We start from the raw sequence: 22,501 nt of genomic DNA, 5'->3' as shown, positions 1-22,501 counted from the left end.
AAAAAAGCAGTTTGTTCTCCAGAAGATAATACCCCGGTAGCTCAATTTAATATAATTTCTCTTTTTTTTTAACAGAAATGATTCATAAAATGGCAGAGTGAGTAGTTTTTTTTTAGTTTTTAGATGTTTTTACAAGGTGTTCATTATTTTTTTAATATCTTTGTTAATAAAAAATAGTGTATTTAGACATATGATTAAAACAATTAGCTTATTTTGTTTTTAAATGTTACTGTCGGTGTTCCCAAACAGGACAATTTTTAGTTACATATCAATATATTTTATACCACATAGTATGTTTGTTCCTTTTCATGAATAGTCACTTTCCATTTTTCTTTTGTATTACAAGTTGACATTTCCAACACATGGTTCTATAAACTGAACGCGAAATACGGTCAAGAGTCAAATAGATTCACGTAGGTCATTGAAAAGGTATAATGCTGTACCCAAAAAGGGACACTTTGGTAATATGGCAAATATTGGGGACAAAAACGATCAAAAAAGGCGGATGATTATTTAAAGTTAAAAGTTGTAACTTTAAATTGTCTATGTAACTATTATCAGCAGCCAATAATGATAACATATTGATTAAATGATATAAAAGTATCATTTAGTGAAAATTGTATACCGGTACATACAAATACAGGTGTCCTGTTTTGGGTACTGTCCCGTTTTGGGTTCACCGACATTAAATGTATGTATAAAAATTATGTTTGAAATTCACAATTTTATTCCCGTCTAAGACAGTGAGTGATAATTCTATTTGATAAACTTCTGTTTCAACAGGGCACAATCACCGCCTAAAACAGATGAAGAAAAGCAATGTTTGGAACACATAGCTGAATCAAATTGTGCTGACATTTTGAGGCAAGTGATCTACTGTAAAGTTGGCAGACCACAGTGTTCGTTGTTTTGTCGGGAAGTATCTGAGAGATGTAAAACATTCACACCGAATCAGCGAGTGCTACTGTCTTCTGGAAACATTTGTAATTTCGACGTGGCATTGTGTATAAAAGTGGTCAGGCAGATCAATGGGATAAACCCCAATGAAGAAAGATGGAAGTCCAAAGTTGCTGACAACAATCATACCCTGTTTGGTTCTCTGCAGAGAATTGCGCTGTTCCGTAAAGAAGTAATTCACTGTCCCGAAGAAGGAGAGTTCAGCTTTCATGAACTTTTTCGTCTTATATCAACTGCTTTTCAAGATATCCAAAGAGAGATGAAATTTGAACGTGACTTTCATGCAGATCTAGATGTCACATGCAATGAACTACTTACACCAGGTTAGAATAGTAAATTTTGGTCGTTGGAACATTATTAATTCCTTTATACTACTTGAAATACACATGCACGCATACTCACACTCTCCTACCTGCTCACCTACATACACAGACACGTGTATGCACACCTCGAGGCATATATCCATCCACAAACACATACACACAAGTTGACACATCCCATTACACAAACTCATTCCTTCTGTAGAAAACACTATCAGTTAATACAATAATGTCCTAATTTAAGATGAATATTTTTTTATTTTAAGTTCATTGAAATAGTGTGTCAGGTGAATTATTCAACATTGAACAATAAATACAATATTGACTCTCATCTTCAAGGGTTCTACATTAATTGCAAATTCAAAATTGCTGATCACCAGCTGAAGGTGTGTATAGCACTGTAATTAGATCTCTGTAACCTTAACCTCAAAGATCAAATAAGTGAAATTTCTCACAGATTTCTGATTAAAGTATAACTACATCAGCCAAATATTTTACGCGGTTATTGGTAGTAATGTGTAATAAGGTCTTGATGACATTCACCTCTAGGTCGAAGGTCAGGTAAGTACCAACTTTTGAATGAAGTCTTGTCTTTACTGTAAACTTTGAAACCGTTGAAGATAGGCACGATAAAGTTAAAAATATGGATATTGGCTTATACCTTATCAGACATACAATTTTTAGCTCACCTGGTCCAAAGGACCAAGGTGAGCTTATGTCAAACTGTGGCATCCGTCATCCGTATATCAACACTTTTTTCAAACGACTTCTTCTTCTTAACCACTTATTGGAATTTAGAACTAAATTTGACTGGAAGTATCCCTAGGTGGTGGGGATTCAAAATTGTACAAATGGTTGGGCTGACCCACCAGGGGGCTGATGGGTAGGGCCGAAAGGGGGCATCTTGGCTATATTGCTATAAACGACTTCTTCTGTAGAACTGTGCGATGGATATCAATCTTATTTGGTCGAAGCATTCATGGGAGGCAGGGATTCAAAATGGTACAACTGGTGGGGCTGACCCCCTGGGCTAAGTTGTGGGGCCAAAAATTAGTTGAGATCCCCACCGTAAGAAAAATGCACATTTGCTTGAAGGATGGCTCTGTGCTCTGGCCCCTCCTTTAGAGAAATGGTCCCTAGGTCATAACCTTGGATCAGTTGAGATCCCCACTCCAAAACTATGTATACAAATGCTGGGCATAAAGAGACGAATGCAGTCATGATATCAGAATAGACCATGTAGTCTGACCGAACCCCTCGAGACCTAGTTTCTGAGTCAAAGCTTGGAAACAGTTGAGATCCCCACCATATAACCATATATACAATTGCTGATTATAAAGAGATGAATGCGCATACGCTTCCAGGATGGCCTCAGGGTCTGCCCAACCCTTGGAGACTTAACCCCTGGGTCATAACTTTGAAACGGTTAAGATCCCCACCCCAAAACTATAAATACAAATGCTTGGCATAAAGAGACGAATGCAGTCATGATATTAGAATTGATCCTGGGGTCTGGCCACAACACTAAGGACCCAGTTTCTGAGTCAAAGCTTGGAAACAGTTGAGATCCCCACCCCTAACCATACATAAAATTGCTGGGCATGACAAATCTAATACAGATATGCTACAATGATTGGCCTTTGGGTCCGGCCTATTCCCTTGGATCTCATTTGGAGAATATTTTGGCCCTCTGGGCCTCTTGTTGTTTTTAAAATCAAGTTTTGAAGATGAGTTGATATTTGTAAATAATTTATGTTAGTTATAATATGATTGCGAATAAAAAAATAACATCGAAGACATATTCTGTCATTTTGTGGTATTCAACAGGGAGAAATTGAATATTCAATTTGTCATGTGAAACAACGACAATGGTTTTGAATGTTTAGGCGTCTTAATAATTGTTGTCGGAGTCTGAATGATGACACAAAGAAATGATTGTTGTTCAAATGTGTTGTATTCAAGAATTCCACAGATTGTTCAGTACAATGTAACATAGATTTTATACAGATAGAACATATAAATTTCCCGAGGAGTACAATGGTAGTCTGAGTGTAATCTCTCGAGTCGGAAACCTGACTCATCTGATTTGATTTCTTTCAATTCATACTTCAATTAAAACTTAAGCTAAGTTTCCACAATGCTAGGTGTAGCAAGTGTCATTCATTATTTAATATCACATAAAACTGTACCTATGTAGAAGATGTCAGATAGCCGAAAGCTTATATATTTACATCAATGATATATATTGTTTTTTTCAAAGCTACACTTGTGCAGGTATTGATGTTACCTGAGCTAAAGGTCAACAGGAATACTATTTTCATTATAAGGTAATTACCTTGTATACATCGCCATTTGGGTTCCTTCTTCATTGGTCGTATCGGTGCTTCCGCAGCGGCCTCTGAAGGTTCGCTGGCTGAGGTGATCAGTCTTAATCTGAAACTGGTCAGCTTCGTCGCCATGCTTGCGGGTGGTCTGCTTCAGTGAATACAGATTACACTGTCCATAACCTGCAATTTTAAAATTCATTGCCACTGCTACACACATCACTAACTTGCCAATTTCCACTCTCTGTCTAAAACCCCTCCAAATCCACATGGACGATGTTTCTGCTTTCCCGCCTGCTTTTTCACATACCTGTCTTCTCTCCTGACCCTTTACACCAAGAGTACTCATTGCTCTTCACAACGAGTGCCCCGAAAACCCTCTGCAGCCAACTTCCCTAGACATACACCATGTTCACCTGCCCTTCTTGTGGCAGGTTCTGACCCGATCTTCATATTTGGCCATCTTCCTTTCATGCGCTCCCTCAATTCTTTCCTCCTATGTCACAGTCAGCTCCAGGATCACAACCTGCTTTGTTGTCCGTGTTCAGATGACAACATCAGGTCGCTGAGTTGTCACAGCAATCTCTGCCGGAAACGACGATCTCCCTTTCAGGTCTACCGTCATATGCCAGTCTACTGCTGAACCAAAGACCCCTCTAGCCTGATCTACACGTTTTCCTTGCTGTTCTGTCTTGATGAAACTCAGTATTTTTAAACTGGATGTTGTTGTTTTCTTTCTTTTCCTTTCTCTTTCCAGGGAATCTGCAATGTTTGCTTGGACATTGTCATGCCTGCATGTGTATTGACCATCTCCCAAAGCCAGTTGACAAGATGAAAGCACATGTTCGAGATTACTGATTCTTCCACAAAGCTTGCATGTTGGGTCATCATGAAGTCCCCATGTCCGCAGGTTTGTTGGGCTGGGTAAGACATCATACACCGCACTCAACAGAAACTTTATCCTCACTGTTTCAATGAACCAGGTGTCACTCCATTTCAAGGTCTGCTTTTTAGCTCCCTCTCATTTCATCCAGCTACATGTACCTGGTTTTCTCATTGCAACTGGTCTTGATTGTCTTTCTTCCTCCTCCATTGATCGATCTTACCTCCCTCTAAACCATCTCTCTTCTCTGTTTCCCTTTTGTACTAAGTCCTTGTCTGCCAGACGCTGCAGTTCCGATGATATCACTATGTTGGAGCCTTGATTCTGCCTGTTCAATTGCTTTCCATGTCTTCCACTTTTTTCCTATTTCTTAATTTCATCTTCGCCTTCCCCACTTTTTTCCTATTTCTTAATTTCATCTTCGCCTTCCTGACCTTCTCGTCTACGCAATTTATCAGTATCATTTGCTGTCTATACTTTTTCACCTGGAGTTACCAGATTTGGTGTACAAGGACATCTTTGAATGCCAGAGTGCAGAGTGTAAGTAGAAAGGTCACCATGACCTCACTGTGACCAATGCTTTGACCTTTGACATTAACTTTTGAAAAAAGTTGGTGTACAAGGACATCATGAGATGGCAGAGTGCAAGAATAAGGTCACTGTGACCTATGACTTGACCTTAGACCATTACTTTTGAAAATGTTTGTCTTGGGTATGTCCTCTATACTATTATACCTGAAGTAATTAGATTTGGTGTACAATGACATCTTGGGATGACAGAGTGCAGAGAGAAAGAATTAGGTCACTGTGACCTATGCTTTGACTTTTGACCTTGCCGGGTAACTTTGCAAAAGTTTGTCCGAAGCATATCTGTTTTGATGTACAAGGACATCTTAGGATGTTGGAATGCAGAATGTAAGTGCAGAGTGCAAACATTAGGTCACTCTGACCTTATAACTTGACCTTTGGACTAAAATTTTGAAAAAAAGTTTGTCACTGGCAGTTACCAGACATCTTGGAATGTCAGAGTGCAGTATGCACGAATATGGTCACTATGACATCACTGTTCCTTATGCTTTGACCTTTGACCTTTACTTTTGAAAAAGTTTGTCCAGTGCATATCTTTATACTATTACACCTTCAGGAACAATATTTGGTGTACTAGGACATCTTGGAATGGCGGAATGCAGAGTGCAATAATTAGGTCACTGTGATGTATGACTTGACCTTTGACCTATTCTTTTGTTTGACATAAGTGTACTATTTGTTAAATATAGAAATCATAACCGATGGGGGACTATAGATTGCATTGCAATACGTTGCCTTGTTACTTTTTCCGTACAGCCCTATACTGCTGAAGCTACGAGGAACTCTAAGCCATTTGCGAAGATGGTTGTTGATCATGCCCTCTATTTCTTCCACTGCTGTAAGAGGGACCTCGTATATAAGCAGAGGTCGCAGTAGCCTTGGGAGCACCCCATGCTGATACATCTGATTATCAGTCACCGTTTGCATCTTTTCTTCTTGGATCTTAAACTTCAACTCTGTGTCTTGCCCTTTTTCAGCACTATACTCATTGACTTCGCTGGTTTGAACTTCATTCGTGTCCAATGGACCATCTTCTCCAGATATATATCAGTAGCCATCTTCCTTCGGTGACCGTTTTCGTTGTTAAAGTCATGTCATCCATAAAAGCCCTCGTTGGTGGTTGCCTTATCCCTGTTGACAAGTAAGGCCCTGTGCTCATCTTCTCTACTGATTTGACAATGAGGTTCATTGCTGCTGCAATGAGAGTGACTAAGATAGTTCAGCCTGTCACTATTCCAACGTTAAGTCTCTGCCATTTCGTCTTTCGCCAATCTACTGTGAATCTTAGTCAGAGCTTCTCAAAATATTCGTTAAACATCTCTCTGAAATTCCCTGGATTATGGTTTCTTTCCAGTGTTAAGTCCACCAGTTTGTGTGACACTGATCCATAATCATTTGCCAGGTCAAGCCAAACCATAGCTAGTTCTCCTTTGTTCTCCCTGGCATCTCTTATGTTCTCTGATATCCCACGGGTATGTTCCAGACAGCCCCATATCCTTTTTGAGCTGCAATATTGATTTATTATTGTACTTATTGCCGAGTAGATAGTTGGCCATTCTTCTTGCAAGGATCGCTAGAAATATCTTGCCCTCAACATTGAGAAGTGAAATTGTCCGAAACTGTGATATGTCATATGATATGTGACATGAAGGAAACAAACCAATAAACACGATTGCTACGAATCAGATTTGACCAGAAAATACTATTGTATGTTGTTCGTTATAATTGGTAATCAATGACAATTTCATTTAACTAATTTGGCATTTAAAATATAACGAAACAGTTAAAATGAAATATATTAGGCCTGTTTAATTGGTCTCATAACGTGACAATTGCGGTGTTTGACTGTAGCGATGTTATCATTTCTGATTTATTCCAATAGAACCTTTCATTTGGGGGGCGGCTTCATGGGGGAACATAACGGAAAATGTTTAAAATCCCTTTTCTGTACGAATTGAGGGATTTTAAGGAAGTTTTATCAGAAGTATCCAAAGACAAAGCGAAATCAACCTCGATAAACGGAGGATGGAGCCCTGTGAGGTTAAGGGACGGGGCCAATTAAGAGGTATTAGGAATAAAATGATAATCTCATACAGCTATCGCCAAGTAAAACATCACAAAGGTACTAACCCCAGAGTACGGCTGGTCAGGCGGCGCAGCAGATAGCTCATCAGACTTGAATAGGTATGGAGTCGCATGCCTTACTACAGGGATTTTCCCCGGGTAATCTGTTTTCCTCGCCTTGCGTGCTATCATCAGTGTGATCAATATGAAGATGATAAATCTCATTTCATATTTATTGTGGAAAATACAAAGTTTATATTTCTTTTTGGAGCACGTGACCAAGTTGTGTCATTTGCTTCAGAAGATAGTCAGAATGCAAGCTTCATTTGGGAGTCAGCCAGTCACAAATACTTCTGTTGAAATCTTTACATGATTTTACATGACCTGTTATTATGAATTCCGCTGTTCTTTTTTAACTTTTACAGTGTATAAACGGTTGTCGTCACAAGTGGAACCAGATGCTATCAAAGAAGAAGACGAACACAGAGGCAAGAACGATATTGGTAACTTAAAAAGATGCATATTTTCTAGCTGTTTATAGCGTGAAAATATTAGATAATATTTTGTTTAGTTATTAGCTCACCTGCCCGAATGTTAAGTGAGCTTATTCCATGGCGCAGGATCCGTCGTCCGTCTGTTTGGCGTCAAATATTTTCTTTGAACAACTTCTTATCGTCAACCAAAAGGCATAGGGTGATGATATTTGGCCAGATGCAAACTGGGATGAAGAGCAACCAAGATTATTCAAATAAATGACATACACTCATAGACAAGGTCACAGGGGTCATGCAATTGTCTTAACAAATCTTTAAACAACTTCTTTTGAATAACCAAAATGCCAAGGATGTCGATATTTGGCCAGTAGCATGCTGTGATGAAGAGCTACCAAGTTTGTTCAAATGAATGACCTTCACCCATTTTCAAGGTCACAGGGGTCAAATATGGTTAAAACCTTTAAACAACTTCTCCTCAATAACCAAGAGGCCTAAGATGATACTATTTGACCAGTAGCATGCCGTAATAGGGGGGCTACCAAATTTGGTCAAATGAATGACCTTGACTTATATACAACGTCACAGGGCTCAAATATGTTTAAAACCTTTAAACAACTTCTCCTGAATATCCAAGAGACATAGGCTAATGATATTTGGCAAGTAACATGCTGGGATAAAGGGCTACCAAGTTTGTTCAAACAAATGCAAATGACCTTCATCTATTTTCAAGGGCACAGGGGTCAAATATGGAATGAAGTGTTAGAGGGGCGATAACTCTGTTATCGTTCCTCTGAACGAAATGTTAACACGGCTAAATGTAGCTAATTTGCCGCATATAACAGCGATTTGAGTACAAAAAAACGGCTCCATAACTTTTGCTGAAACTTTCCAAGTTTGTAGAACTCAGCGCGATCTACCTCCTTGTGTATCTGTTATATCTGGGAAAAATCTAGTTATTGAGATATTTGGTGTAAAACACGCCAAAATCGGCATTTTGACCATTAGTAGCTGTATAATTCACCCTGGAGAATTAACACTTAAAGCTGACGAACTGAAACTCCAAACATAAGTAGTCCAAGTTATTCTGAAGAAAACGATATATTTGGTTTTTCGATATCTTTCAAAGAACGGCCCTGAGAGGGTTTTGAAAATGGGGTGTATTTCTGGGGTTTCGTGGAATTTTCCAGAAGATCCGATTTCCCCGTAGTCCAGCGCCAATTTGGGTACCCCCTCTAGGCTAGAATTGAGATAAGAGCTTGTTGCGCATGCGTTAAATACGAAGAAATGTTCTAGCCGCTTATCCGGTTCAACTTGTAGCGGCGAGTTGGATGGAATTTTGACTAGTGCCAGTAATTTCTACCATTTTACGATATTCTACGTTATGGCTATAATCACAATCATGCATGTAAGATATGACCAAGCGTTTAAAATCTCTAGCAAAATCCCGTAGGCCTATACATATCTGTTGACGTTGCGGAACAGTTCGTGTTTCTTCAATATTTACTTTCGTTATTTTTTGTTTCTACGTTTAATTAAATTAAGATTTCGGTGTGTGAAGCCTGTTCAGTGTTTCTGGTAATCGCTCATTTGTGATAATTTGTTTACATCTAAAAATAGCCACGGTAATCCCCAGCTTGAGGAGACAACACTACACGCACGACTAGCATATTACCTGAGCATTTATTACAATGATTGTAGGGTCAATTACAACGATGACTGTAATGAGTCATTATCAGAAATTGTCACCTATTTTGGAAAAGGAAAACTCGAAATAAAGTCCTGTGCTGTTACTGCATTTTTTTTTCATTTACAGTATAAACACATCAAATGAATTTTAATAAACATTTAAAGCGTTATTTCCTAAAAATTGTTGTTTTGTTAGCCTAGGTATAACTAAAAAATACCACACATATTTACAAAAGTTCCATCCTGTTACCAATACCATTAAAGATTTTAACAAGAAAAATAAAAAATAAATCGATTAACTTATTTTTGTGATAAAATATCAATTCTAATTAATTTCACATATTATTGTTTCAAAAGCACTGGTCAAACGGCACTGTACCGACTCCGCAAATAGGGATCACCGAAGCGCGCGCTAAATAAATCACGTTGTTGTACACCTCCAGTCGAGGTAAATTGGATTATTTAATCATTACCCATGTTGTATAATTATTCAAAACGGAATTATTTTTGCAACTTTTCAACCCGATAAACTGTAATATTTATTTATATTCACTTCTTAATCTTACATAATCAATCATTAATTACAAGCGCTGACATCCAAGTCGATATAATTTCTACAATTCTGATAATAAATCTGATAAATTTTGATTGAATTCAGAGACGATGATGAAAAAAGAGTGTATGAGGAGACATGCAATCAAAGCAAATTCCTGTTAAGTTAATGTCTGAAGTTTGAACAACCGTGGCTCTTAATCGACGACTACAGTATGGTTACTTGCTTGTTTATATGATAAAATTGACTATGATTACTAGTGATTGTACTGTCGATTACTTGCGATTTCCTTGTATAACTATTACATGGTAACAAGTCGCTTCCGATTGTTATTACACAGGTTTTGCAACCTTACGGGTACATGTGAGCTACAGTACACGTACAACTATATTCTATGATTACATATAGGACCGTCCACATGTACATGTGTAGCATGTAAGCTGTGACTTTTTAACTTTCTATCGAAATATGAAAATGCAAAGACTAAAAAGAGCGTTGCTTTTAATGATATCTGATATTTAAAGGGGCTGGTCGGGGAAAAATAGCATATTTGCTAAACTGGCATACACATGTTTAGAATACCTACTTATGAAATATACCTATTAAAATTTTGCTGAAATTCACTCCCTAAAAGTAAAAATTATAATTATATCAAAGAAATCCTAAATCGTCACCTGACAGTCTAAAACTCTCAATTGACCCAGATCAGTGATGTAATTTTACCGCAGGCGTCATCAACAAGGCCAAATGTAATCATCGCGGCGAAAGAAAAAGATGCATGCAAAAGTCATTGACAGGCACGAGGTATCAATACCGTTATATATAACAACAACATATAGGTAGGAATACTACACTTGCATCAATCATGACCATCATATTGCTGTGGTATAACTTTTGGAAGGCCAGAGAACGCATTTAGACCCATTTATCTGTATTTTTTTCCCCGACAAGCCCCTTTAATGATTCAGAATGAGATAATACTACTTTCAGAATGAGATAATTATAAGATTACAAGCTCAATGAGATTTTAGACCGTCATTACAATTAGGGGGAGACCTGGGCAAATTCGGCCCCTTTTATGTAAGTCTGTTCTGGGAAGTAGGGCAGTATGTCTGTTTTTGAAGAATTATCTAACTTTTCCTGTCAGAAGATCAGATGGCCGAACGAGCACCCCCATGGGGTATGTTCGGACAGGCATTCGGGTAAGTCATTGTCATAAAACATGCAACGTCAGATTTTCCCGCCAATTTTACAAATTTTTAAGTGTTGCATGGGCCGAACCTGTCCGGCTCAATTTGATATTTCAATAAATTCCTATAGTACAACAGTATGATAGTAAGAGTTTGGCTTGGCTATTATGTATATCATTTGAAGCCAAAAGGGGGTATTTTGGCTATATTGCTACAAACGACTTCTTCTGTAGAACTATGCACTGGATATCAATCATATTTAACCAAAAGCATTCATGGCAGGCAGGGATTCAAAATTGTACAAATGGTGTGGCTGATCCCCGTTTGGGCTGAGAGGCGTGGCCAAAAAGGGTTATTTAGCTATATTACTTTAATTGACTTCTTCTCTGGAACTAAGAGATAGATATCAACCATATTTGACTTGAAGCATCCCTAGGTTGTGGGGATTCAAAATTTTACAAATGGTGGGGCTGACCCCCCGGGCTAAGGGGTAGGGCCGAAAAAAAAATATTACTTGGAAATGGTTGAGATCCCCACCGCATAACCATACATAAAATTGTTGGGCATAAAAAATCAAATACAGACTCAGTCTTGTAAGCGTATTATAATTTGCTAAATTGGTCCCGGAGACTGACGCAATGTTCCGGATTTTGCTTGCGTGAATTAAGCAAGTTCATTTTTTTCTTTTGCGTAATTTGTGAATTATCGTGCGCGAATACGCATTCACGCAAGCTATCTGGAGCACTGACAGATATGCTACCAGCATTGGCCTTGGTGTCTGGCATATTCCCTTGGATCTCATTTGGAGAATATTTTGCCATGATTACTTAGATATCCAGGTGAGCGATACAGGCCCTCTGGGCCTCTTGTTTTATATTTCTTGTATTTTCTTGTAGTGTAGAGACAAATAAAGAAGCACGACGGACAAGCATAGACATAATTCATATCTGAAACAGGAGGCATGTAATTGTTTTGGTGTAGTTGCAAATTATTTACAAAAACAGTTTGCCTAGTACCGCTAAATCTTCATTCGCAACAGCAAATATTGTCTTGACTTGATATTTGCCAGTAGATTATATACATTATATGCTAAGATGATTTCTTAAAGTTATATAGTCATTATAACACACGAAGTCACTCTATATTATGCTTCTTTCTTTAGATATTGGTATAACTAATTTTGGTGAAGTGTACGGCGAATAGGAATGTTTTAAATAACTGGTGTACGGCGAATAGTTCATATAGTATACAGTATTTAAGTGAACACCTTGCCTAAATGTGATACATTTTGTTAAGGATCCCCGTCCCTCCGCCTAAAAATGTAATGAGGCATTGATTTTTTTTCTACGGCATCGCTATAGCATAACCAAATAATTTCTGAACAATTACCCATACCTTGCGTTAGTTTCGTCAGATTTTTTTGGGATATTTTTTAATATGAGATTTCTTTTTTTTTTCTTTTTTTTTTTCAATGGAACAAAATGAAACAAAAAACATAGCTAGTACAAATGCTCACTCTAAACATTGTTATGATTGTATAGCTATTTGCCGTACTGTTAACATACTAGCTGCCGTACACTTGAAAATGTATCAACAACTATTCGCCGTACACAGACGAAGAACCATTTAAGTCAATTACATCGTAATGACTACATTTAAACATATGACCATTATATGTTTATCCCGGTATCATCTACATATGCCAGTAACGTCCGTTTCATCATTGTATATGTCATACTTTAATAGTTTTCTCATCTTCTTTCTTTTTAAATGATTTTGTACCGGTGCTTTGTAGTCATTTCTTACCAATATCTTCAGATCGCATGAAATAGTTTACAAATCATCTGCATCACATACATCATTGTTTATTGTATAACTGTTGTGCTCCTTTACTTGTCTCTACGTACTAGAAAATACAAGAAATATCGGAAAACATCCTGTGGCTTTTCTGCGCCTAGCGTCCATGCCCGCTTCGGTACTAGCTATATCCGGTGTCAGTCCTACACAGTGATAATGAACAACATAAATCCTATCCAAACTTCAGCTTATATTTGTTTTTAGCAACGTACACTAATTCTCAAATAGATAAACAGTGACATAACATCTAAGATTTCAAAATGTCATGTATATGACATCCGTCATCTGTTTCCACCCTGGCAATACAGATATGTAGCAATGATCATACGAAACTGTCCACTGATGTGTGATCCCATTTTTATACGCTGGTCAAATTTGACGGGAGTATTATCGTCCGACCGGCATTGACCGTCTCCTCCTACATTTATTGACTGATCTCTTTGAAACTTGGTATACATTAAATTATAATCATGATATGAAGTTGTGTTTCCCTTAAAAGAATTATTTTGATTTGAATATCTTTGCAAATAGTTATTGACCTTTGTTTATTTCAGTATTTTATTTTTATCCACAATCTCCTCCTACATTTTTTCGACCGATTTCTTTGAAACTTGGAAATCGTTATAGTCATCATATATAGTTATGTTTCTTTGAACAAAAATTTGATTCGACTATTTTTGCAGAAGTTGTTGCCCTTTGTTTATTTCTAGTACTTGAATCTTGTCCGGAGATCTAGTTTTCTATCGATTTCTTCGAAACTTGGTAGGCTTCATAATCATGATATCAAGTTGTGTTAATATAATGAGTTGGAGACTAATCTTTTGATTACTTGTTTTCCTCAAACTTTTAGAAAATTAAAGAAAATCGGAAGTTGACTTTGTAGTGAAAGGTGAGATTTATAGCATGCTATATATAGCTAGCTAGCCACTCTTAAGGTGATGCAAATCTTATTTTAATGCAAGTTAATATATAACACTATATGACATTCGACTGGCGTATATTGTTCCGCCCTACGCTACTCTTGTTAGTTCACCTGGTCCGAAGGTAAATTTTGTCCTTTTCTTTTTCTTTGCCTTTATAGCAGCATTATACCAGACAAATTTTGCAAAAGGAAACGTCCTTGACCTTTATTCAAGGTCAAAGGGGTCAAATTTGTTAAAACACTCAAAAGATTTCTTCAATGTCATGTTGAATAGCTTTTTTACCCGCGTTTAAACAGAGTTATTGCCCTCTACACTTCATTCCATCTGTGACACCCCTTCAGGTGTCGCCCCACTAGTATGTTAAACATCTTTCAAAAACTTCTTCTTAATAACAAAAAGGCATTGGTTGATGATATTTAGCCATTAACATGCTGGGAAGCAGGGCTACCAAGTTTGATCACTCAAATGACCTTCATCTATTTTCAAGGCCGCAGGGGTCAAATATGTTTAAAACCTTTACACAACTTCTCCTGAATACCCAAGAGGCCTAGAACAATGATATTTGACCAGTATCATGCTCAGAGAAAGGGCTACTAAGTTTATTCAAACAAACAACCTTCATCCATTTTAAAGGTCACAGGGGTCAAATATGTTTGAAACCTTTAAACAACTTCTCCTGAATATCCAAGAGGCATAGGCTAATGATATTTGGCCAGTAACATACTCAGATGAAGGGCTACCAAGTTTATTCAAATGAATAACCTTCATCTATGTTCAAGGTCACAGGGGTCAAATATGTTTAAAACCTTGAAACAACTTCTTCTCAATAACGAAAAGGCCTTGGATGATGATATTTGACAAGTAACATGCTTGGATGAAGGGCTACCAAGTTTGTTCAAATGAATGGCCTTTGCTCATATTCAAGGTCACAGGGATCAAATATTTTTTAATCTTTAAATGACTTGTTTTGAAAGTATGCCGGGACGGAAGGTTATAAACTTTCAAGGTCAAAGGCGTCGAATGTTTAAATCATTTAATAGATTCAAATGGATCGAACACATATTTTGCCTGTAGCTGTATATTAGTCTACTTTTAAGATTACAAGTGTGAGATTAATACCAGGTGAGCGATTCAGGCCCATTGGGCCTCTTGTTTGGTTTTTTCCATAAAAAAGTAATGTTCATCTGGTTTCTGAGTTTCCCCCAGATGTTACGTGCCTGATACTTATGAGTGAATTCAATAGATATTAATTATGTGTAGTGGTACGTATCGCTTTCCTTTTGCGGTCGGATATGAATAATAGCCTCCATGGCTTCTGATCTGCTGAGACATACCCGGCTATAGAATGTTTTCCCTTGTTGATGGTAATGGAAGTTTCTGAGAGAGAAACTTACGTTGATACTTACCAATTTTGTTTAAAAAAAACCCACATAAAGCTCACTTTTTTCAGCAAAATGCCAGCTGTAGCCAGGCATCGAATTGGTCAAAGGTTAGATTTCGGCCTATTTCGAACACATTTGGTTTGTTCCTAAATCTTCCATGAGTCTGTAAAACATCCATACTGTCGTTCACTGGCTTCTGATCATGATCGATCGTAATTGAAAATCAGTGTAATATTTCTATCCGTAGCTGTATAATGGAACTGAAAACATTTACTCAACACCCGTTAAATCTTTGAACAATGGATTTTGATTGGTCGAATTTTTAATAGTGTGCGGATTTCGCAAAGTTGTAATATTGGAGTATCGCTATTTTTCTACTGCAACATTTGCGACTAGGTCCTACATTGGGGAAATATCTTGAAGTTACGATACGGTAATCGTTATAATTAGAACTGCTTTTTTTCCTTCTTTGTTTTAACCGTGTTTGTTAAGATTGTTCAATATAATATAATGTATTTTCTGGTAGACAGAGAGCAGACGATAAGAAACATAGACTACCAAAGGAAACATTATGTCTTACCGTTCGTTTGGTGTCTCCAAAGCTTTGTTCGTTATCAACAAAAATCAGGTTTATTCCTGATGTTGTGATGCTATGTCATACTTTTCTTAAATTTCGCTCCACTGAAATCCTAAATTTATAGGTTCCTGGTTCATTGTGTCTTTTTATTGCTGACAAGAAAAATATTTTTTGAAGTCGTTTTTGTGTTTTGAAATTTTGTTTGACAAAATTGTTATTATGATCGGTTTTTTCTGAATGACTTTCGTCCAATTTGGCCGGTAATAGTATTCTGATGTAAATTATTATCCTTTTTGATTGCAATTAACCAGATGAAGAGATGGACTACAGTTGTTTGCACCGTTATTCATCCGGGGAGCTGCGTGCGATTGACAAAGCAAGGATAAGCCTGATCGAGAAATACAAGCACAGATTCCGATTAGAACTGAATGCTCCCCAAGCTGACGTTATGGTAGTATACAGTGAGAATGACCGTGATGCTGCTGAAGGATTCCGACAAAGTATAGACGGCCGCGTTCTTAGTCTTGTAAACAGGAAGCAAGCAAAGGTAAAGACAATGCTATATGACAAGGAAGGATTGGGGGAAACCAAATTGAACGCTTTGGAAGCAGCTTATAGCAACAGTACGTATGCTTTTCTGTATTTGACGAAATCCTTTGTTGAAAATGACTATACTGCATTAGTTGCACAGTCATTACTTATGGAGTCCATTAACAGCAAGGACAAAAAATGGCGGGTGGTACCATTTCATACATCACCGCTTAAAAATGGACAATACAAAGTACCCTTGGGTATCAACACCTTGAAGAGCCTGAATGCTTGGAACCAGGATAGATTCTACTGGGGAATGATGGATGATCTTCTAAGTGGCACAATTCACGAGCGAGAAGATAGAGAAATTAAAATGTTTGATAGGAAATACGAAGAAGCCCTTAGTATCCAAAATGAAGACAAAAAACATGAAGACTCCATAGGTAAACTTGAGAAGGTATGTACCACTATTGTCCTAACCTAAGTTGTTATTGTACCTCAACTTTGTATCAAATTGTTCATTTATTTTTGCCTTCTTCCTAGATCTGGTGTATTTATTCAAATATTACTACACTATTTTGATGTGTGCTATCATGTATTTAACATGTTAAAGATTCGTCTTACTGGTTTCAGCAATAGTTTCCACTATTGGAAAGATGATATGTGTCTACACAATAATACTGTGGCAATTGTAGTTTCTATATAGTTTACCTCGAAAGGAAGTTTATGCAGAATACACCTTAATTTCCCTCTTAAAGATTGTTTGATTCTTATACGTCGAAAGACGAAACTTCCCGTATTATATTATTATGAGAACGGTGTCTGCTCGATATCTCAAGTAATTTTCAACAGATAACATCAAACGTCATAGGTAGGTTTATACTGTGAGAGCTCGGACAAATTCGTTAACAACCATTGTCTGACTCTTATTTACTTATTTATGCCCCTTTTACAATATATCAATGGCTGAAAAAGTGTCCGCTCGATATCTCGAGTAAGTTTCAATCGAATAACTAACTTAAAGTTTAATTATCGTGAGAGCTCAGACGAGACGAGTTTGATAACCATTGCTCAACTGTAAATTATGGCGTTATGATCCTTTATTCAATAGCTAAAACAGTGTCCGCTCTATACCACGAGTAATTTCAACGGAATGACTTCAAACTTCATGGGAAGGTTTATTTCCATAAAAGCTTAGACGAGTCCGATAGCCACCATTATCCTACCCTCATGTATGGAGCTATATCCCTTTATTCACTGGCTGAAAAGGTGTCCGCTCGATATCTTATTGTTTTCAATGGATTCATTTCAAACTTCCTTTGAAGATTAGTTACCTTGAGAGCTTCGATCTTTTCTATAAATACCATTATATGACTAATTTAGGGAATAATACCCCTTTATAATGTCACCTGAGACAAAGTCCCAAGTGACCTATTGCGATCGCTTTTTGTCGGCCTTCGTCCGTCGTGCGTCCGTAAACAATTTACATTTTCGACTTCTTCTCCAAAACCCCTGAACTAATTTCAATGAAATTTTGCAGAAACCTTCCATGGCCAAAGGTTAACAAAATGAGTTGCCGGTTTGGTCCCCAGCCCCCAGGGACCTGAGGGGCGGGGCCAAAAAGGGTCGAATTGACTGAAATTTCACAAATCTTCTCCTCAAGACCCAGATAGGGTAGAATCAAATACTCTTCAAAGATGGAAGGGTCTGAAGGTGCTTTACCAAAATTGTGAATTTCATGACCCTTGGGTCTCACGTTTCCCCCCGGGGAGGGGGTAAACATTACTATAGTTTATATAGGAAATCACATTTTGGACTAACATTTGTTTAATTTCCATTGGAAATAATTCAATTTGGGTTAGCATTATTAGTATTGATAGCAGTTTGAAGGTATGCACATATGAGCCCTGACTGACCCCCCGAGGCTGGTGGGTGGGGCCAAAAAGGGTTAAATTGACTGAAATTTCAAAAATCTTCTTCTCAAAGACCCAGATAGATATTTATTATGGTTTATAATGGCGAATGATATTTTGAATATTACATGTTAATAACTTGATTGGAACTATAACCCTGAGTTGACAGTTTGATACTTTGAAAATTTTGAGCCAGCCCTACCCCAAGGGCTGTAGGGTGGGGCCCAAAGGAGTCCGTGTGCTAACATTTCTTCATTTTCCTTGTTTAGAATCGGAGGTGTTAGTTTCAAACACTTTTTAGTCTTAAATCTGTATGCTAGATATTGAATAAGGTGGTGTTTTTTTTTGTCACGTTGAATAATATTTCTGTTCATGTTAAAAACCAAATCAACTCTCTGTATAAATATATCAGGTGACCGCTAAGGCCCATGTGCCTCTTGTCTAATTGGCGATTGGTGTCCACTCAATATCTCGAGTTATTTTCAGCGAATTCACTTCAAACTTATTGGTAGGTTAATTCCTTAAGAGCTCGGAAAAGCTAGATATCCGACTGTATTCTATGCAGTTATACCCCCAAAATCAGTGGAGTGAGTGTCATTAATCTACCGGGTATGTGGAAATATTTCTCCTTTAACATCAATAACTTACAAATATTTCACATATTGCAACGACACAAATAACTGCTCACTCAACTTGTGACAGGCGTATTATGTACGTACTGCTTCGCGGTAACCTTGTTTTCATAAAGAACATATTTATTTCGTAATTAGAAATATCTTTGATGTTAATCTTCCTGAAATAATTTAATACTTCACATTGCGGTTATTTCTAATTTAAGTAAATAAAACGAAATGTTGAGAATTTGATATTTTCTCACTATGTAAAAACACTGTTAATATTCGCCATCCCGAACCTTCTGTTGTCTGGTCTCCATGGCTACAAGTTAAAATGATTTTTTTTTGGTTGTCTAACCAAAACAAAATGGGGGTGATAATTTTCTCCCGTCCTATTATTTCAGTCACAACTCCACCGGCAGTAGTCTGCCATGTTTGTAAACATAAAACACATGTGGGGTATAGATATCGTCATTCACTTTTGATGACGCCACACTTACCGGTGAGACATTGTAATGACGTCATAATTGAACACATGCTAATCGGCACGAGCCTATTCTCCCTAGAAAGTGACAAGTATCTTTCCCTGCTAAAATGGGAGGCACACCTGTGAAGGGTGGGAAAACATTAAATTCATCCACACCAGCAATAATGCCTTATACATGGATATCACTGAAGGGGAAATGGATATATGGTTTATATAAAGGCCCTACTGATGTTACACAATTTTTGAGGCTGTGGATGGTATGGTAATATTCATTGTTTGTTGTTTATTATCTTCTTAGTTGGATAAAGGTATCTAAGCTTTCGAAGACGTTCAACTATTACTATCAGATAAGTTATTGACATATTTAAAAGTAAACTGCCGTGTAATATCTATATTTGTTACATGATTACAGACTTTAAGTAGACATTTCTGATTTTTTTAGCTCTCCTTGAACCGCACACAGCCGCAGCAGGATCGACCTAGTAAGTGTAACTAGTAACTAGTTCTAATGTTTAGAAACGAAGAGATTTGATGGATCCTAATCCATGATCGTATGAGTCGACAGGTGTTTAGTCTTCTGCAGACTCGGGGTTTACTTACCAAATTTATCCATTCCAAGTAAATAGGTGCTATTGCGTTTCATGACACTTTTTTTATTCTTAAAAGTGAAAATGAATTGATTTATTGCAAATCTGCCAAGCCCGTTTAGCTCTTAAAGCACAGGATAACATCTGGTGTCAGGATAATTATTGCTTTTAAACATTTTTACACAATAGAAGAACCGCTAGGCGGTATTAAATGCTATCAAAATGTTTGAATAACATTGATCTCATAATCTGGATACTCACTTTTAACTGAATCAGTGTTGAGTTTGATTTGGTAGGCAATACACATATACAATAACTTATTATTACAGGGAGCGTTGTGCAACCAATGCCAAAGCCCGACGATTCCGTGTCTGCGTCATGCGACTCGTGCCATGGTAAGGACTTTTGCTAGTTTCACAAATAAAACGATAGTAGAAAAATACAACTCTAATAACATTCATTATATGTTAATATCGTTTATAATTAATGTATTGAATAGCATTTACGCCTATAATTTGTTATTTTTATTTGTTCATACTGCCATGATAATTATTTAGCTTAGATGGTCCAAAGGGCCCAGTGCATCCGGCGTCAACTTTTTTTAAACAATTTTTTAAATAACCATGAGACGCCGAAGGTGATGGTAGTTTGCCTTTACACATCTTCTTCAGAATAACTGAAAGGGCTGGGTTGATGATATATTAAAATGCTAGGATGAATGGCTATCAAGGTTGTTCAAATGACTGACCTTGACTCATATTTAAAGTCACAAGGGGTCAAATACGTTTTTAAACGCGATCAAAATGGTTGGACCATTTTGTGAATTCGTTATTAAATATGAACGGGCCTAGTGATTAAATGTTGTTTTTGGCTAGTATAGATCTTGGCAAATCTTTCCAGGTCTGCATTTGTATTTGTAAGTCCGTCAAGTTTTACTTCTGAAGTGTTACATGTCAAACCGAACTATCCCGCTGTCTCTGATCTCGTAGTTTACAATGCGGAAATGAAAGTGCGCAAGTCTAAAACAAATCACTGTAATGGAGCGTACGCATAGTTGATTCTGTAAATGAAAACACACAAACAAAAATTTGTCGTACATGTGACACATTGATTCATTAAAGCCAAATATGACACCTGACACCTCCTCAACTCGATGTAATCAACAGCAATTATCGTTTTGTTCTTAAATCTCTCGATCGACTTTCAAAACCATACTGGCTCCTATAAAAACATGAACCCGTAAAGCTGTCCTAGGTTGTGATTTTAACTGTGGAACTCTTTTATGCATGACCACGCTTTGTGACCAATTTTCCGGTTTGCACTGTCGTCTGTTTAGGTGTACAAATCATTAAACGGACTCGCAGTAAGTACAGATTACTGTTGATCAACATTGATGCAGTTTGTTTTTTATTATGAATAACATGGTTTTGACAGTCCGTAAACTTTACAGTCCTAAGCTTTATCGTAAATTCTTTTTTACTGATTTCATGCTAGTCTACTTACGAAAGATGTTCATAAACACGGAATGGCGAAATGTCGTACTTTTGCGTTTTATTTGTATCAAAGAATTAACAAGTGACAAAATGAAATTTGGATACTACGTTGGATTAACGCTATTGAAACCAATATTTTACTTCGAGGTATCCGAGTTTTTCGACTTTTCAGGGTTCGAATTATCAGAGTTTTATTTACTAAGATAAAGAACAGATTTGGCCGGGACCGGAGAAATACTTCGAGATAAACGGGGTCTTCGAGTTAAAAGAGTTCGAGATAACGAGGTTCGACTGTATGTTAAAAATTCAACGACTTCATCTGAATGACTTAACAGTCTAGGCTGATAATATATGGCCGGTAGCATGCTGGGATCAAGGGTTACCAATTTTGTTCAATTGGATGACATTCACCCATATTCAAGGTCGCAGGTTTCACTTATCTTAAAAAAACACCTTTGAAGACTTCTTTTGAATTACCAAAAGGCACAGGATGATGGTGTTTGGCTAGAAACATGCTAAGTGGAAGTTTGTCATATTTTATTAAATTGATAACCTTCATCCATATTCAAGGTCACAGACGTCAAATATATATCGATTACTTTGAACAATTTTCCTGAATAACAAAAAGTAACAGGGTGATGATATTTGATAAGTAATATGCTAAGGTCAAGTTGTTGACTTTGAACCGCTTTCAAAGTTTGATCAACTTGTCAGTCTTACTTCAAGGTCATCGGGGTCAAATGTGTTTACATCTTTTAACAGGGGCTTCTGTATGACTTGGAGTCACCTGTAATGATATATGGCCTGTGGCTTAATATAAGTCTACTTTTAAATCTACAAATACGAGATTAGTACCAAGTGAGCAATATAGGCCCATTTGGTCGTTTTTTACCTGTTTACATATGTTTAGGAAAATCAGTATAAAAATAAGAGAACTGCACCGGCATACATGCTAGCTTCTCACTGTGGCTGCTGCTCAATGTTGGAAAGAGTTCTCAATGATAAAATTCATATTATTATGAGTAACATTTCGCCTTATATTCATACCTGCTTGGTTTTGTAATTAGCTCACCTGGCC

At 37.2% G+C, this 22,501-nt stretch overlaps 1 protein-coding gene across 4 annotated transcripts in view; it reads left to right on the top strand.

Moving 5' to 3' along the window:
- Nucleotides 1-22,501, top strand: part of LOC110463431 — a 28,501-nt gene that overhangs the window by 3,495 nt on the left and 2,505 nt on the right. Inside the window, exons 2-7 of one of the 4 annotated variants that reach the window (XM_021518027.1) lie at nucleotides 76-97; nucleotides 784-1,280; nucleotides 7,562-7,624; nucleotides 16,110-16,786; nucleotides 19,786-19,825; nucleotides 20,260-20,325. In XM_021518027.1, coding sequence (XP_021373702.1) covers nucleotides 78-97; nucleotides 784-1,280; nucleotides 7,562-7,624; nucleotides 16,110-16,786; nucleotides 19,786-19,825; nucleotides 20,260-20,325 — 1,363 coding nt within the window. In that variant the 5' untranslated portion in view covers nucleotides 76-77. Of the gene's footprint in view, nucleotides 1-75; nucleotides 98-783; nucleotides 1,281-3,192; nucleotides 4,512-7,561; nucleotides 7,640-16,109; nucleotides 16,787-19,785; nucleotides 19,826-20,259; nucleotides 20,326-22,501 lie in introns of those variants that run through there. The other 3 variants (XM_021518026.1, XM_021518028.1, XM_021518029.1) reach the window with 3 other exon arrangements.

The sequence above is a fragment of the Mizuhopecten yessoensis genome, unplaced genomic scaffold (assembly GCF_002113885.1).
Source record: "Mizuhopecten yessoensis strain PY_sf001 unplaced genomic scaffold, ASM211388v2 scaffold10905, whole genome shotgun sequence".
Lineage (NCBI taxonomy): Eukaryota > Metazoa > Mollusca > Bivalvia > Pectinida > Pectinidae > Mizuhopecten > Mizuhopecten yessoensis.
Note: the sequence above shows the minus strand (reverse complement) of the source record. Positions and strands in the feature narration are given on the sequence as shown.